Source organism: Mus caroli, chromosome 4 (assembly GCF_900094665.2).
Source record: "Mus caroli chromosome 4, CAROLI_EIJ_v1.1, whole genome shotgun sequence".
NCBI classification, from domain to species: Eukaryota; Metazoa; Chordata; class Mammalia; order Rodentia; family Muridae; genus Mus; species Mus caroli.
In genome coordinates this window covers 52,229,135-52,247,556 of record NC_034573.1, presented here as the reverse complement: position 1 = coordinate 52,247,556, position 18,422 = coordinate 52,229,135, and the positions used below count along the sequence as shown (strand labels likewise).

The 18,422-nt window shown below is 35.5% G+C and overlaps 1 protein-coding gene across 4 annotated transcripts in view; it reads left to right on the top strand.

Annotated features, from left to right (window-relative positions):
- The window catches only part of Ecpas (Ecm29 proteasome adaptor and scaffold), a 118,551-nt gene that overhangs the window by 59,154 nt on the left and 40,975 nt on the right, over positions 1–18,422 (top strand). For all 4 annotated transcript variants that reach the window (XM_021159333.2, XM_021159335.2, XM_021159332.2 and 1 more), the window contains 11 exons: positions 1,679–1,764; positions 2,219–2,297; positions 4,522–4,571; positions 5,513–5,579; positions 5,665–5,787; positions 8,450–8,553; positions 10,479–10,602; positions 11,985–12,065; positions 13,081–13,303; positions 13,951–14,042; positions 18,180–18,314. In XM_021159333.2, the coding sequence (XP_021014992.1) occupies positions 1,679–1,764; positions 2,219–2,297; positions 4,522–4,571; positions 5,513–5,579; positions 5,665–5,787; positions 8,450–8,553; positions 10,479–10,602; positions 11,985–12,065; positions 13,081–13,303; positions 13,951–14,042; positions 18,180–18,314 (1,164 nt within the window). The remainder of the gene's footprint in view (positions 1–1,678; positions 1,765–2,218; positions 2,298–4,521; positions 4,572–5,512; positions 5,580–5,664; positions 5,788–8,449; positions 8,554–10,478; positions 10,603–11,984; positions 12,066–13,080; positions 13,304–13,950; positions 14,043–18,179; positions 18,315–18,422) is intronic.

Below are 18,422 nucleotides of genomic sequence, written 5' to 3'. Positions count from 1 at the left end.
ACACATGCCTCTTCTGATCCCCAACAGCAGGACCACAGACATCAGCATGGCCCCAGGTGGCAGCACAGTCCATAGGGATCCACGTGGACCTTGGGCATTGACATGGCTTGGGATGGCAGCAAGGACTATGGATAGCACAGATCATAGGTACCAGCATGGCCTCCAGAAGCAGCATGGACTCAGGGGTCTTTCAAGGAGTCCCAATTCAGAAAATGGACTATTCTCCATCTTGGACATCCTGTTGTTCAGAGCCTGGGCGATCATGCATGTTTGAGAGCAGAGCCTTGGAGAGCTCCAGACGGCTGCACACCACCCTGCCTACCTTACTCAGTAATGCCATGCTCTCCTGCCCACTGCAGCCTTCTCCCACACTGTCATCACTGTTGCATCTATCTCTAGTTCTTCCTCTCTCTCCCAGCACTCTGGGTTTTCTACCTCTCCTTTGCATATTTGTTTGTTGAAATAACATTGCAAACTGTAGTGTATCACACAGTGTATGTGTGTGTGTGTGTGTGTGTGTATATATATATATATATATATTTCTAAACAGTTTTATATGTAAATACTCAGTGCATTGGTCTGGTTTAAGATTTCTGGTTTCTAAAACACAATAAACACCAGACAGTCACAGGAACTCATTTTGGATATCCTGTTGTATCCCAGAGTCAGAGTGGTCTTACTGCTATGCTGTGCAGGGAATCTGGGGACAGGAAATTAAAGCCTTTATCACCTACAAGGATGAAATGGACACATAAACACCAAGCCGTAGACTGGAGAGGTACTGCAGTAGAAGCTGATGCCCACCAGATAGTGAGAGCACAAAGCAGAGTGTGTTCAGTGGAAGGAGAGGTGGGATCTGGAACACTAGATACCGTGGCACGCTCTAGTGAATAATAGCAGGACATGTGGAGGTATTTATCATGGGAGAGGGGAGCCTGTGCTGAGTATGGGTAGAAGCAGCAGCATGAGAGAGACCTAGCCATGAAAACTGTATTTAAGGAGCTTTTATTCACAGACAAGATGTGGGGGAAGGCATGGCAAGAGATGGGACCAGAAGGGAAAAACTCCTAACTATTCACCATTTACTGAGAACATAACAAGAGTACCAGCTTCTGTACTCTAAGCTTCACCCATTATTTTAGTCTTTGGAATATTGCTATGAGGGAGGTGTTAAAAATTTTGTTAAAAAGAACAAAAGAAAAAGAAGGGGCCAAAAACAGCTTGTCAGGTAAAGGAGTTTACTGTCACACTCAAGAAACCTGAATTTGATCCTTGGAACCCACATAATAGAATGAGAACAGACTCCAGTGACTTGTCTGTTGACCTCCAATTATGTGCTTTTCTGTCTATTAGCACAGGGGATTTTTATCTCTCAGTCATGGCTTCATTTTCTTTTGGTGGTAGTAAATGAAGGTATATTTTACAAGTGATCTTAGCTGAGTATGTATTCTGAAACTGAAAAACTTGATAAATTCCTAACTTATATTATCATTGTTGCATATATAAATAATATTTTAGCTTTTAAAAGTGGTCAGCTAGTATATTCAATATAGAAATTACATTAGTTTTGAGGAGCATGGTGTAGTGCAGAGGTTTGTTATTGAATCTTGACTGCTATTTGAAAATGCCAGATTGTTATTTGTTAATTGGTATCTTTGACTTTGTTCATTTTACATAGGTGGTATATGATGGACTTTTTGGTACAAATACAAACTCAAAGTTAAGAACACTGTCCCTGCAATTTGTACATCACATTTGTATAACGTAAGTTTTATTTTATTTTTAAAGCTAATTAACTATTCATTATTTAGAGTAATCAAGTTTCAGGTATTTTTCTATCCATCTTTCCTAAAAATAAACTTTTGTTTATGCAAGAGAGATTCCATTCTTTTAGATTTATTTTTTCTCATTTAAAAGGGTGTGTATATGGATGTGTCTGTGTGGGCGTATACACGTATGTGGTGGTTCCTGCAGAGTCCAGAACAAATTGTAGAGTCTCCTGGAGCTGGAGTGGCAGCCTGTGAAGAGTTTGTAAATTGCCCAGTGTAGGTGCTGAATAACACCTGGGTTCTATGGAAGCAAGCAGCACAAGCTTTTATTGTTGAGTCGTTTATCTAATCTCTAGAAAGAGTCACTTAAATATTGTTCAGCTTCATTTATTGCTAATATTTTAAATGATCTTCTGAAAGGATATCTTGATTTTTGTTTTTGTTTCAAGTTGCCCAGAAATCAAGATTAAACCACTAGGTCCTATGCTTTTGAATGGTCTCACTAAGCTAATAAATGAATATAAAGAGGTAAGTGACTTGTTTTAAATTTTACCATTTAATAAATTATTTAATGTAGTAAATCTTCCAGGCCCATCCATTGATAAATGTTTGGCATTGACCTTTGTTTCTTAACATTTTTATTTGAAGTGACAATTTTATATACTATTGCAATTTTTTTGCCTTTTAAAAAATAGTTGTTAAAACTGATAACATCTTTAAGGATGTCATTACTTTAAGCCATGTATGGCAGCGAATACATTTTATGATACATGTATGTCCTATGTGAAATTGAAATTAAAATAATTTTATGTTTTATTTCTATATGGAACTATTTAGAGTTGACTTATATAGTAGGAAATAGTGTTAATTCTTAAGGGGCTCAGATTTTACCAATTTACAATTTTATCAAAATACATACATTCAGTAAACTTTGATTCTATAAGTTAAGTGGTGGGATTTCTTTGCTATATTTTGTGGGTTTCCAATATCTGATTTTCTTTGCTATATTTTTTCACTATATCTTATATATCTTGAGAATATGCTAACTCGATAAAGTATTAAGTCTAGCTAACATTGATTTTCTCAGGCTTAGTTAAACATGAGTCCATCTTTGCAGTACAGGGAGATCAATATCTAAAGCTAGAGTTCAATTTGTGTCCTAGGTCTGTTCTTTGACGAGCTGCTCAAGTTATTTGGTCTCTTGTTTGTCAGAAAAAGGATAAATTACCTTATTGTATTATTCTGAAAATGAAATGACTTAGCAAAGTTGTTTAGCATAGGCAGGTAGTTAGGTTATTGTTATTAAACATTATTAATGTTATTAGCATTAGTTAGGTATTACAGATTAAAATTGTTGATTTGTTTACACAATTTGGGATTTAGCTTTTTTCTTTCATTGAATAATGCTTGCCTGTCTTTAATTTTTTTATTATTTTTGGTTTTTTGAGTCAGGGTTTCTCTGTGTAGCCCTGGCTGTCCTGGAACTCACTCTGTAGACCAGGCTGGCCTCAAACTCAGAAATCCGCCTGCCTCTGCCTTCCAAGTGCTGGGATTAAAGGTGTGCGCCACCACGCCGGGCTTGCCTGTTTTTTAAAGCATGGTAAATTTTTTGTGTTGTTTTTGAACCCTGACTGTCCTGGAACTTGCTTGTACACCTAGCTGGCCTTGAACTCAGAGATTTACCTGTCTCTGCCTCCCAAATGCTGGGATTAAAGGCGTGCACCACCCCTACTTGGCCACTTTTTTCCTTTAGGGTCTAATACATCTTAACGTTATTTTATGGCATAGATTATGAGATAATCATGTGCTTTAGAATGACTGGTAGAAATAAAAATGCTTTGGGATTTTTGGAGAGAAACTATATTGCAGAATAAGTTTTAGGGTGGGTTCAGTCCTGTGGCTTATGATAGGTATGTATGTAGGGCAACCCAAAATTATAAACTGACTTAAATCGTGTGTGTGTGTGTGTGTGTGTGTGTTTCCCTCCCTCCCTTCCCTCCCTCCCTTCCCTCTTCTTGTAACTCAATTGCACACGTTAGATGACAATCGTGTTAATATGTTGGACATGCCTGACCCATTCCAGATAAAACACAGAATCTAGTCTTACTTCCAAGTATCATTTACAAACCTTCCCAACAGATGTGTCAATAAGTGGGTGTTCAGATATTGGAAGCTGAATTCTAGGTTAAATGGACAAGATTGATCTTACAGGAGTTTTACTGTGTTCTGAGTAATGCTGATTATCAGTGTTTGTGACACTGTAAAGCTGTGTATCTTAGGTGGAGGCCACTAATTTCCATAATGACTCTGATCTCAGTAATTTGTTACAGTATAAGAAATGAAAAGCCATTTATTTTATTACAGGTGTTTAGAAAATTGTACTAATACTTATTACAGTTTTGATGGGGGAGGTTAAGATAATAGTTTGTCAGAGCAGGGATAAATTTCCCAATAAGTCAAGTGTATTGGTAATTAATTTGGTGTTGACAGGATACATGGTATTGAAAATAACATGAAACTAGTGCAAGATAAGAGAACCCTTTCATTTGTGACCAGTGTATTTGGAGTGAATTAAGGATTTTGTTTGTATTCTCTTTTGTTCTGGGTTTGGATGTTTTTGTTGTTTTGATGGCATTATTATGTAGGACACTGTGATTGAGAAGTAAAATAACAAATGTTGTTGTGGCAAAAGGGTTTGCTGTGTATTGCATTTTTGTGTGTGTGATTTTTGTTCCTTTTTAAAAATTTTAAGGACCCTAAACTACTGTCAATGGCATATTCAGCTGTTGGGAAACTCTCCAGGTGAGTAAAGTTTTTTCTTCCATTTTTGCTGTGAGAGACACCTGTTGGTAATTGAGAAAAATTTATCTGGTATTAATAGATGGAGAATAATTTGCTATGATTCCAACAAGAAATGTATTTTATGGCAATAAGCCAATGTCTTCTTTTTTTAGAAAGGATATAAATCATTTTAGTTTACATTTGAAAATACAGTTTTAAATTTAGTCTTGAAATTAGTTTTTAAACTTAATTGTGTCAAAATAGGTCACCATTATGGTTGCATAATGGATTACAATCTAGACATTCAATTAACCTTAAGTGTTCTTGTTGCTTTTTATCACTAAATCTTATAATGCTGTCTGACATGAACATGAATGATCCTGTTTTCAAAGATATATCTATTTCCCTCTGCTCAATATGATTTCTTCATTCCAATTCCTTCTGGTGTCATCTTTCTTCACTTCATACTGGAGGGGGAAAGAGATGAAATGTTTTCAGTGGCCCCATATGTTGCTTTGGCTCCACACACAGGCTGTGAGGGAAAGAAAGAAGCTTCAGGGTTCAGAGGAAAGTCACCCAAGATCAGTTTACAGCACAAGATTGTCACAAACTCTGTCCTTATCTCTATTAGCAAAAAGTAGCAAAACCGCTTACTATGACAGATTTTCATTTAATTTGTAATTTATTATCTCTTCACATTAAAATTAAGAATGTTAACTGAGCATTTGGAATATTATAGAAGGACTATCATGAAAACATGTTAATGAGGATTATATAATTGAAAAGTTAAATAATCACTTTACAAAATATTTGGCTCCTGGAGAAAGTTAGCTAATGATACTGACATTGTATTTAGAGTTGTGAAAGAGTGAGTTGAGGAATGTTTCTATATATAGTTTCTTTTTCTCTCCTTTTCATTCCATGGACATTTATGCTAATGATATTCTTACATTCTCTTACAGTCGAATGCCCCATTTATTCACTAAGGACATAGCTCTTGTGCAACAGCTCTTTGAAGCCCTCTGTAAGGTAGGGAAATAGTGTATACACTTCTTCATGGATACTTTCCTAAAAGTCAGCAGGGGGGAAAACACCATTTTTACTGTCTGTACAGGAAGAACCTGAGACTCGACTTGCTATTCAGGAAGCATTATCTATGATGGTTGGAGCTTATAGTACCTTAGAAGGAGCACAGAGAACTTTAATGGAGGCACTTGTAGCTTCATACTTGATAAAGGTAAGTCGTATATATATTTTACATTAACTTTTTTGTTGATAAATATAAATTATACATAAAGAGTATCATTTTCAGTAAATGTGTACAATTATATACTTTTCCAATCAGGATAAATGAAAAATCCCCTTTCTGGTTTTCTTTTAAATATGCAATATACTTTAGCATCTGTAGTTATTCTTTTATACACTAGGACACCAGAACTTAATTTTTTGTATCTAACTTACTTGGTACCTGTGGACCTACCTTTTCTGATCTTTCCCTGTCCTCTTCTTTATCTGTAAACTGGTCTATTTTCAGTTTCTTTGAGATCAACTTTCTTAGAAAGTTGTCTTAGACTCAATAGAAGTCTGAGAGAGAGACTTGATAGAAGTCTGAGTGAGATAGAGTGGCGTTTGTTTTTCTGTGCCGATTTAACCTGTTTTCTAGTCCCTTCATGTTGCTGCATATGACAGTACTACTTTTTAATTATTTTATAATTGTGAGGATTGAACCCAGGGTCTTGCTGAAATACAAATACAAATGCAAATACACTTACTCAAATGCAAATACACTTCTACTGAGCTTATTGCCATATTGTATAGTGTTTAGAAGGAAATTTGAATTGTTTTTTGTTTTGTTTTGTTTTGTTTTTTTGTTTTGAGACAGGGTTTCTCTGTGTAGCCCTGGCTGTCCTGGAACTCACTCTGTAGATCAAGCTGTCCTTGAACTCAGAAATCTGCCTGCCTTTGCTTCCCAAGTGCTGGGATTAAAGGCGTGCGCCACCATCACCCAGCTTGAAATTTTTTTTTCGGTAAAATTTTGATTATTAAGAGGTATATTTGCTGGTTTGCATTTATGACTTTGATCATTTAAATTCTTCATGATGGAACTGTGGTTTTGGGTTGAAGTATGCATAATGACTTATATTTAAGCCTCTATGTGGGAAAACTAACCTTAATGCTGTTTTCCAAGCTGAAAGTTTTTTTGTCATAACTGGTAGCTGAACACTGCCATAAGAGATCTGTGGTATCACTGTTAGGCAAATGCAGAAAGACAAATCGCATTTGTCAAAATGAGCCTGTAGGAAGAAACCTAGTACCATCCATCAGACATGCCCTTCCTTCACTTTCCGATTTGCTTTTCAAGGGAATATTTGTAGGCGTTTTGGATATCGACAGTGTGTATATGTAGTATATAATATATATTTTTGCTACAAACTATATTCATATTAGGTGTATATTACAGGTTATATGTATATGTGTATGTTATGTTATTTGTAACATATATGTATTGTGTTATATGTACATATAACCTGTAATATATAATAAAACATTATTGAATGTTTGCCTTACTTCTTTTTCTTCCATTTTTAGAGATAGAGGAAATTGGGAGAGGTAATTATTAGAATATACTGGTGAGATAAACATAAATGTATTTTTTAAAAGATTAGACCACCATGATATATTCATGTGATGGAATTATTAAGATAGTCAGAAAAGCATCTGGTGCCACTGAAATATGAAGAGCAAATTGTACCATTGTATGTGTTTAGAGCTTGCTGTATGTATATGTGAGTCTTGTCATATATGCTTTTGGTGTCTTGTTTGTGTGCTTTATGGTCTTATTTCATAGCAAATTCTTAGACCTATCTGGACACCCATTAGAACACATAAAATTTTTCCAGAAAATCTTATGAGCAAGAGTGATGTACGTGTAATGCTTGTAGATGCTGTTTATACTCACGTAAATGCATCCAAATAGTAGTATCACCAAGACAAGGATACATTGTTTTCTCATAGACTACTTTTAAACCGAACCTTAGGTTAAATTGTTTAATTTAAAACTACTCTTTAATATCATTCTTCTTTTTTTAACCCAGGGAATGTAGATAGCATGAATTCTAAAAGAATAAGGCATATATTTTTAAATTTCTCACATATTTCACTTAGGTTTGTGGCTGGAGGAATATATTTAGGAAAGGTACATAAAACTAAGCCGTTAGCATCAGTAAATTTAAAAACTGGCCAATTTCACAAATTTTTAAAATATTTTTTATTAGGTATTTTCCTCCTTTAATTTCATAAATTTTTAATCAAAGTGAATATATTTGCATTGTTGAATTTCTGATCTGAAGTCAATGTTAACTTCAGAACAAATTTGAGAATGATAGAGATATTTTTATTTCAAAATTATAGTAAATAAGGTCAGATTATGTCCCTGGTAAAACATTTGAATTTCACTTGTGAGCTGGGGAGAGGAGAGTAGTGATGAAAAACCTCACAATGACTGTGCCTCCCTCCATGTTTGCACTAGAGATGTGTATGTACAGAGATCCTTTGTAGCTAGGGTCTTTGTAGATCTTTGGTCTGTCTGCAGGATTCTTGTAAGTCATAAAAGTGCTCATTACATAATGTCAAATACTTCTAAGCAGATCTTGAACAGGGCTAAGTGGTAGACCTTGTATATAACAATTGTGAGGTCCTGGGTTTAATATCCAACATTTTCTATTCCATCAAAAGAGAGTTCTTGAACAAATGATTTTTATTTGTTTCAGTGTATATTTATTGATATATTAAATTTGAATGATATACAGTTAGCTTGACTTATGACTGGATTGAGATGCTGATAATTAAATTCTTTTTTGGGGTGTGTGGGTGGATGTTTTTTTGTGTATGTTCAATAGCCTGAAGTTCAAGTTCGGCAAGTTGCAGTGAAATTTGCCAGCACGGTGTTTCCCTCAGATCATATACCTTCCAGATACTTGCTCCTACTAGCTGCAGGAGACCCGTAAGTTTAAAAAGCTGTCAATTTGAATTTGGGTTACCTTTAAGTATATTTTAAAATTAGTAAAATTTATGTTGGTTGTTGGGTTAATTTTAAGAATATTTTAAAATTACTCAAATTTATATTGGTTGCAAAGTTGGCTTATGAAAATTAGAAGTAATTTATTAAGGAATTCAAAGTATACCCCTTCAGGTAACCTGTAATTCATATAGCTGTATATTTACATATTGAATTATAAGTATATCTATAATATATGACATAGATAATATGAATAGAAAATTCTAATTAGTCAAATGTAAATAAAACCATAAGGTTTTATTAATTGTATAAGTATTATAAATATATTTAGATATATATACTTATCCATAGAGTTCCTCTGTAGGAGCAAAAAGGATTAACGTTATTGATTAATACATATTTAATATTTCATGTTGTTGATGGAATATCATTTTATGTCTAATATACCACGATTTAAAAATTAAGTGTGTATATATATTTTTTTTAACTTGTTAGTGAATTATATTATGACAATTCTGAAGTATATTTTTAATGAGACCAATGTGCTACTCTCTATACTAATAAGGCATCTTTTTTCATTTATATATTTCCGAATTTTAAATCATATGTAAATACAGTAAAATATATGTGTGCATTTAAAAATAATTCTTAAGAGTCCTGTTTTCTGTTTTATAGTCAATGGCATATCTTATAATTTTTTAATTTATGCATTTGTTTTTTAATGTATGCTTACTCTGTCTGCACGTACACCTGTATGCTAGAAAGGGCATAGATGGTCATAAGCCACCATGGTGGGTATGCTGACAGTTGAACTCAGGAACTTTGAAAGAGCAGCCAGTCTTTACCACAGAGCCATATCACCAACCCCTAGTCAGTGATATCTTAAGATGTGTGAAGTACTCTGATATCTGCCATAGTTTGTAGTTATTCCTTTTAAATTAGATTATTGTATTTTAAAGCCACATTTATGATGAAGCTCTAAATAAAATTAAGCTTCCTTTTATCACTTGCATATCCTTTCTATAAACTCTGAGGTCTGTTTAAAAAATAACAAGAAGTTACTTGGTAACTGTTGAGAATTTTAATGAGTTCAGCTTTTTGCCTTTAATGTCCATCTTCAGTATGTAGTGATATGATTTCTTTGTTTGATATTTTACAGATCCTTTACTTCTGATTTCTGATCTTGATTTTCTCCTTATTTATTTACATTTCAGTTTGGCACCACTGGTTTTGGATTGTTAATCTTGATTTTGTTGACCTTTCCCCACCCCACCTCCTACCTCTCCTTTTCTCCCTTTCCAACTACATGCCAGATTGCTTAGGGATTTCAAGTTAATGTAGCAATTGATATTAGAACAAGATTTCAATCCGTCTGTTCTGCTATTTATTAGGCCCTGTTAGGAATTGAGGACAGCCCAGAGGTAGCTAAGGACTGTTCAGAAGACTTGTGTGGTGTGGAAGCAAAGCTGTGAAGGCAGTTTCTAGGTGTTCTGAAAGAGATTACCAGTGCTATACATTTACCAGTTTTGTAGCATTGTAGACAACTACCAAGAGGAGTCAGAATTGAGGTGGGAATACAGAACACAGGATTCTCTAATGATTTTTAATGTATGTCATAGTTGTTTGTGACTTAGTTTTAATAAGAGTAAACATGCAAATAGAAATTTACATAATGAGTTGTAATTAGTCTTGTTAATGATGCAAGCCAAGTGACTCAGCAGATATCACTGTTATGAAAAGGATATAATTTCTTACATTACTTTTTATTTATTGCTTATATAGCCAAAAATATACTCAAGACATTTTGTTAGAATCCTAGCTGTCAAATAAAATTTCTGTTTTCATTCTTCAAGTGATGACTTTCCAGGTGTTAAAATTTAATTTTTACTTCTTATTTGTCCATCTAAAAGACGAGAAGAAGTCCATGGTGAAGCACAGCGCGTATTACGATGTCTTCCTGGTAGAAATAAAAAGGAAAGTGCTTCTAAGCAGATGCCATCTTTTCCAGAAATGGTATATTACATTCAAGAAAAGGTAGGGATTGTAACTATAGGTACTTAGTTTGAAACATTTAATAAATGTTAAAAATAAAAATCAACATTTTAAAAGTACAGATGCAATAATTAAAGTTCCTAGCAATTATAGTATTTACAGTAAGATGAAACCACAAGGCAAGGAGAGAAATATAATTTTTACATGCAGTTAATTTGCTTTTCCAAAGTATGAATGACTTATAATTCCTTTAATGATTGTAAACATTTTGAGTATGTTCAAAAACATTTTCTTTGGTATGACATAGTTAAAAAACATTTCTTTAAAAAAATTGTTGTTCTTAAGGGTACCAGGTGTCATCAATTTAAGGATGCTTTAGAGAGCAGTTGAGATTTTCCATGATTATTATTCCATATTCTGTTGTAAATCTTCACTTTGTGCAGTGTTTCTGCAGCTGAATCAGAGCATTGGGAGCAGTAATCCTCAGTGCTGACTGCCCCAGTTTTTACATTGGTGTTATTTTGATTATGTTAGAGGATAACTATCGTTTTTGTGAGAGCTGCATGCCCTAGGACAGTGTTTTGTTTAGAAAAGACAAGTGCATGGACTGGAGGCTTAGCTAAGTTTATACGTGGCTTTTGTAGTATATCTGAATTTGATTTCCAGGACCTGCGTACACCTACTTTGAGTAGTCTTGCGTATACCTAGTCTTGAGTATATTTTTGAGTATATATTGTGACTATTGCTCCAGAGGATCCAATGCATCTGTCCTCTGTGGGCACCTGCACCCAGTCACGTGTGTTCATTAGCAGTCAAGAGTATCTGCTGTCTTGCAGAGGATCTGGGTTTGGTTTCCTGTGTCTGCATGGTGCCTCGCAATTTGTAACTCCACGTCCAGTGGATCTAACACCCTTTTGCCTCCAAGACATGTGCATGTATAAGGCACACTTAGATACATTCAGGCAAAACATGCATATAAATAAAACAAGATTAATTTTTCTGACGAGAAAAACTCTTTAAAAAGGCAAATAAAAGGTGTTGAGAGCTGGCTCAGGGGTTAAGAGCACTGGGAGCTTTGCCAGAAGACCTGAGTTTGATTCCTAGCATCTATGTGGTAACACACATCCTTCTATAACTCCAGTTGCAGAGGATATGATGCCCTCTCTGGCCTCAATAGGCACTGTTTGAATATGATGCACATACACATTCAGGCAAACACCTATACATATATACATATACATCTGCATACACATCTATATCTACATACACATACAGATACATACAAATTATATATGAAACAAAACAAAAATCAAAGATAATGCAAATGGATAACAGTGATAGAGCTAGCAATAAAGTTATTTTCAGTTGAGTAAGAGAACAGTTGGTTTTCAAAAATTTATTTGTTTTGGAATTATTTTTATTAGGCTTCTCATCGAATGAAAACTCCAGTCAAATACATGACCGGAACCACGGTCCTTCCATTTAATCCAGCAGCATTTGGAGAGGTAGGACTTCAGCATCTTTCTGTAATGACTAAAAACTAACATCATACCCAAGCTGCTGTGTCTGATCTTTTTGCTTTATAGGTAAACTCATATCATGGTTTCATTGTACTTTTAGGGTATTTATTTTGAAAAAACAAGACCCAGTATTTGGTAATTTGTTTTGTTTTAATTTATAGTTAACTCGAAGTTTTCTACCCACACTCAGCCCCTGTACTGGGAATAAAATGTGGGGCTTTAGACATGCCAGGGAGGTACTCTACTGCTCTACTGCTGAGTCACACTCCCAGATTCTGGCCCCGGCAAGAGTTTTGTTTGTTTTGTTTTATTTTTTTATGACAGAATATTTGGTTACTGTTGGGCTTTTGTAGTAAATTGGATTTAACTTCTAAAGTCAACATACTATTGAAATTGCTAGAGTTTTCAAGGTTAGAAAACAAAATAAGATTTATCACACTTTTTGAGAGGATTAACTCAGCACACCCATTAAGGTGAATTTTATGTTTTAAATTATTTAAACTGTTAAATAATAATCTTGTTTAGAGTGAGAGAATGGCTAGGGACAGAATTCCTTGGTAGAATATATGCTCAGCATCTGAAAGGAAATGGCTTCAATCTCAGCATGAAGAAGAAACAAAACTCAAGCTTTTTACTTCCCTTAAAAACATATCTGGATCTGTGAAATGTTTTAATACCTTTTGTTAAATTATAATAATTTACTTAACATATTGAATCTTGCTTCCTGGCTTCCATTAAGATTTTGTAAAGTTTTGTTAAGAAGGAATGTAAAAACTGAAAATTATCACTTTGAAGATTATGCCTCAGTTCTGATTTTTTTAAGAAGCTGGGACTTTGGGGCTGGAGAGGACCTGGATTTAATTCCCAGCTCCCACATGGCAGCTTATAACTGTCTGTAACTCCATTTCCAAGGGATCTGACATCCTCACACCAATGCAAATAAAATTAAATAAAATAAAATTTAAAAGGAAGCTGGTATTTCTCATCTTTTTTGTTTTAGATAGTTCTGTACTTGCGCATGTGCCTGGCTCATAGTGCAGGGGTGGTACCCACTTCCCAGAGTTTGGCTGATATGCAAGATCATGCTCCGGCTATTGGACGGTACATACGGACTTTGATGTCAAACAGCCAGGCGACAGCTTCATCTTCTAATAAGAGTGGAGAAACCAACCCTGTTCAGATCTACATTGGCCTGCTTCAACAGCTGTTAGCAGGTGTTGGAGGTAAGAAGCTAATCATACTAAGAAAAACATATCAAAACAAGTAAACAAAAAGTTAATTTTACCCTTTTCTTCAGTATTTGCCCATCTGGCTCAGTGGGTAGGTTCCAAACTCATGGTCTCAGAGATGATCCTGGTTAAACTCTGGGCCTCAAAATAAAAGACATTAATTTGGGAGAGATACTTGTAGGGAGGAGATGGTTATACGTGTGTATGTGTGCGATAATAGGAATGAGAGAAATAATAGAGGGTTGAGGGCTACACTAGTCAGAATATACTATATAAACATATGAAATTATCAAAGAAAATTCAATAAAAATCTACAGTAGAAGTATTCCAACCTTCTTGACTTCTGTAACTAAACATTGACCTTTGTTTACATTCGAAGCCTACCTGATTGATCCTTGATATGCTTTTCATTTCAGAAAGAAAATGCTGGTATAGATACATACTAGATACATACTTTGTCTTTGAAAATGCACGAGAAGAGCAGGGCATCCTTTTGATAATTGAACTTTATTCTATATTTAGAGTTTAATCTTTTGATCTTTCAGACCAGAATTTGTAGCATATTTGAGAGAAATTTAGGGATTTCTGTAAAAATGAATTCTTTTTCATGAAAGTTAAAATGGTTCTGAATTCTTATTTAGGTTTGCCTGTCATGTACTGTCTATTGGAAGCTGTGTCGGTGTATCCAGAAAAATTGGCTACCAAATTTGTAGACAAAACAGAATGGATCAAGGTATGACCTCATGATACATTTTATTTTTTTCTCTGTGGACTCAGATATTTCAAACTAATTGAAAGGCTTTGGTTTTCCTACCAGTCTTATGCCTTTCACTACTTTTAGGTTATTTTAAACTTTCCTATAACCAAATACTTACTGAAAAGAATGTAAGCTAATATTTTATAATAATAGGAACACATATTTTGAAAACACACTTGTATACTTGTCAATAAAACACCCCTTTTCTGTAATTGTGTACTGCCTCCTTAAATCTTCTCAGTGTTCTACCCTTCTCTTGCCTCTGACAAACATGCAAAGAACATTAATAGTTTTATGGGGGGAACTTTCTGTTTGCTTATGCATATATACATAAAACAATGCATTTAAAATGTTTTTCTTTCTTTTATACAAAAGATAGCGCACTGCTGGCACAGATTTGTACTTATTTAATGGATAGTAGAGCCTGTAGCTAGTCTTACAACTATGGAGACAACTCATATTTATTTTAACAGCTTCATCATTTTCCATTGTAAGGTTAATTCTGGGTTGCTATTGCTGATCGTTTAGTATTGCTATGTAATTCTATTTTTCATACAAGGAAATGTCACATTTTTTTCTTTCTTTTTTTAAAATTAAATTTATTTTTTACACTCCAAATTCCATTCTCTGCCTCCTCCCCATTCACCCTCCGACTGTTCCACATACCACACCTCCTCCCCTCCCCACCCCTGTCTCCATGTGGATGCCCCCACCCCCCACCCCACCTGACCTCTAAACTCCCTGGGGCCTCCAGTCTCTTGAGGGTTAGGATGAACACAGACCCGGAAATCCTCCACTGTATGTGTGTTGGGGGCCTCATATCAACTGGTGTATGCTGTCTGTTTGATGGTCCAGTGTTTGAGAGAGCTCAGGGATCCAGATTAATTGAGACTGCTGGTCTTCCTACAGGATTGCCCTTCTCCTCAGCTCCTTTCAGCCTTCCCTAATTCAGCAACAGGGATCAGCTGCTTCTGTCCATTGGTTGGGTACAAATATCTGCATCTGACTCTTTCAGCTGTTTGTTGGGTCTTTTGGAAGGCAGTTATGATGGGTCCCTTTTTATGAGCACTCCATAGCCTCAGTAGTAGTGTCAGGCCTTAGGGCCTCCCCTTGAGCTGGATCCCACTTTGGGCCTGTCACTGGACCTTCTTTTCCTCAGGCTCCTCTCCATTTCCATCCCTGTACTTCTTTCAGACAGAAACAATTATGGGTCAAAGATGTGACTGTGGGATGGCAACCCCATCCCTCACTTGATGTCCTGTCTTCCTGCTGGAGGTGGGCTCTAGAAGTTCCCTCCCTACTATCACACATTTCATCTAAGGTCCCTCCCTTTGATTCCTAAGAATATCTTACCTCCCAGGTCTCTGGTGCATTCTGGAGGGTCCCCCCAACCTCCTATTTCCTGAGGTTGCCTGTTTCCAGTCTTTCTGCTGGCCCTCAGGGCTTCAGTCCTTTTCCCTCACACCATTTACCCCCCCCCCGACCCGTTTCCCCCCCTCTGTGTCCACTTTCCCTCCCAGGTTCCTCCCTCCTTCCCTCCCCACTTGTGATTGCTTTCTTCTCTCTCCCAAGTGGGACAGAGGCATCATCACTTGGGCACTTCAGCTTGTTGACCTTTTGTTGTACTTTTTGTTTTGTTTTGTTTTGCTAATATCCACTTATTAGTGAGTACATACCATGCATGTCCTTTTGGATCTGAGTTACCTCACTCACGATGATATTTTCTAGTTCCATCCATTTACCTGCAAAAGTCAAGATGTCCTTGTTCTTGGGATTTCTTTTTTATAGCAAAGAGTTTTATTGTATTACATGGAAGAGATGTAATAGTGAGAAAGTATACGTTAAGTATACGATGTGGAAGACACAGTGCCTCTGTTTACAGTGCCCACCCTTCATGTGGGTAGTACTAAGTTATATGGCCAGCTAGGTGAGAGTTGTTCTTCCAGGGTAACACCAAAAATGTTCCCAGGTTTAGCAAATAAAAATGTAAGTTAAATTTGAATTTTAGATTAGACTTTTTAGTGAAAATATGGCTCATACAGCTGTATACCTATTGTGCTTTGTAATACAGTTCTTTTTGGAAACTAGCCTGAGTTACAGGAAAATCTATGGATGGGAAAATAGGAATATAGTTTGTCAAGACATACGAGTTTTGTATTTTTTTTGAAAAAATTTGGTCTCCTAAAAGTGCTTCTTGTTTTAGAAGGGTTTTCATTCTTTGTGAATATTTTTTAATTTAAGCCAATCTTGTGAATTTTGATCTCTTAGTAGAAGGTAAAAGTTTTCTATGATATGAAGAGAGACCAGACTATGAGTTTGATTCTAGGGCCTGTAATGCTCTCTTTTATCTTCCGTTTTATGGTCTACACGATAATAATGCTTTTCACATTGTTAAAAAAAATTTATGCTGAATTTTGGAAACAAGACTTTGCATATAGTAGATAGGTGTTTCCCTCTCATCTACAACTATAGCCCCTCTATATTTTTTAAATAGTTGAAAAAAAGATAACAGAAGACATTATTTCATGACATAGATCTCATCTTATTGGAACACAGCTGTGTATTATCTGTGCCTGCTTTTGTGAACTGCAGTGGCATAATGGAGTATTCTCAGCAGTGACTAGATAAAAGGTTTCTGATCTCTATTTGAAATCAACTATATTTATTTTATCTGTTTTAAAGTTTTGTATCTCTTTATGAAAATGCAACTAAACTAAGATTTTTATATATAATTTCAGCCCATAAAATTTAATTAATTTTTAATTAAAATTTAATTATCATCCCCCTTTTTTCTTCTTGTAGCCCTTCCCATGTTCCTCTCTACCTTTCAAATTGATAGCCTCTTTTTTTATTATTTCATATATATGTATGTGCATGTATATATGTGTACATACACACATATTTATATAATTTGATGTTTGTTTTTTATGTGTATGTGATTTCAGGGCTGGCCACTTTGTATTGGATAGGCAGTCAGGGCGCTCATCCCTGGGAGTGGGTAATTCTCCCTCAGCAATCATTGATTGCCTGTAGTTTTTTGTCTAGGGGTAGGACCTAGTAAGATTTCCCTCTTGGTGTGGTAGAGTCTCTGTTGATAGTGTCACTGTTTGTGTCTTGTCTGTTCTATCATTTTGAAGAGAGGCAGTCTTGGTATTCTCGCTCTTTCAACACCCCTACTCATCAACCCTGTTGTTTGCATTTGTGTGAATTGACGAGACAGCAACTGTGCTGCAGATGTATCCATCCATTCATGCTGAGCTCCCTACAATCCATCGATGTTTTATGTGCATTGCGTTCAGTCATGGTTTTCTATAATGGCCTCCATTTGTTATAGAGAGAAGCTGTTTTGATGAGACATGATAGCTGTACTTATCTCTGGGTATAGGGACAGGATTTAGAGTGTAGTTAGGAATTATCCTGGTGTAAGTGGTTATAGTAGATTCTCTTTTAAAATTTAGGACCTCACTAGTCCTAGGTAGTTGACTAGGTTTCTGGTACCAGGGATAATTTCCCTTGTGTTGAACGGGTCTTGAGTCCAGTTAGGCAGCTCTCGATTGGCATGGGTATGGGGAGTGCAGCTGCTGCACCTTTATGCATACCTTGTCCTGCTGGTCATTGTTGTGATTGATAGGTGTCCCAGCTGAGTAGGACTGTTGTTTGTTTCCCTTTGTAGCTTTTATAGTACTTCTGGTATTGTGGAGGCTAGGCTGCTGGAAGAAGGATTTCAGGTTAGATCCAGTTCCAATATATTAAGCTTGTTCTTTTATAATATCATACATACATAATACTTTTTGATATTTCTCTCCCTTACTCTCTTTTATCTTCCTCCCATCCGTATTACCATCCCTTTGCCAGCCTCTTTCCCATATTTATTATTTTTGCTTTTGTTTTTTGTAAACACTTAGTTTAACCAAGGCCATATGTATTGTAACTGTCCATTGAAGCCTTGCAGAGTCTTTTTTTAAAAAAAATAATAGCTTTTTGCATTATTTTTTATGGATATCAATAGATTGAGTGTTAAGCTATATCATTGACTTTTATAATTTTAAGTGTCAGAGGTCAGCAGGAAGATGATTATGCATCACATATCTGTTTCTTTTCTCTCTTGCTCAGAGTCTGATGGGTAGCAGTAAAGAAGAAATGCGTGAATTGGCGGCTTTGTTTTATTCTGTGGTTGTGTCAACAGTGTCTGGAAATGAGTTAAAGTCAATGATAGAACAGCTGATAAAGGCCACAAAAGACAATCACGTATGTTATCAGTTTATCTTCACTCTTCTTTGTTATTTAAATAACTTTGTATTTTAAGAAAACACAGGAACCTGTCTCTGAAGTCTATGCACTGTTTTAATCATAAAG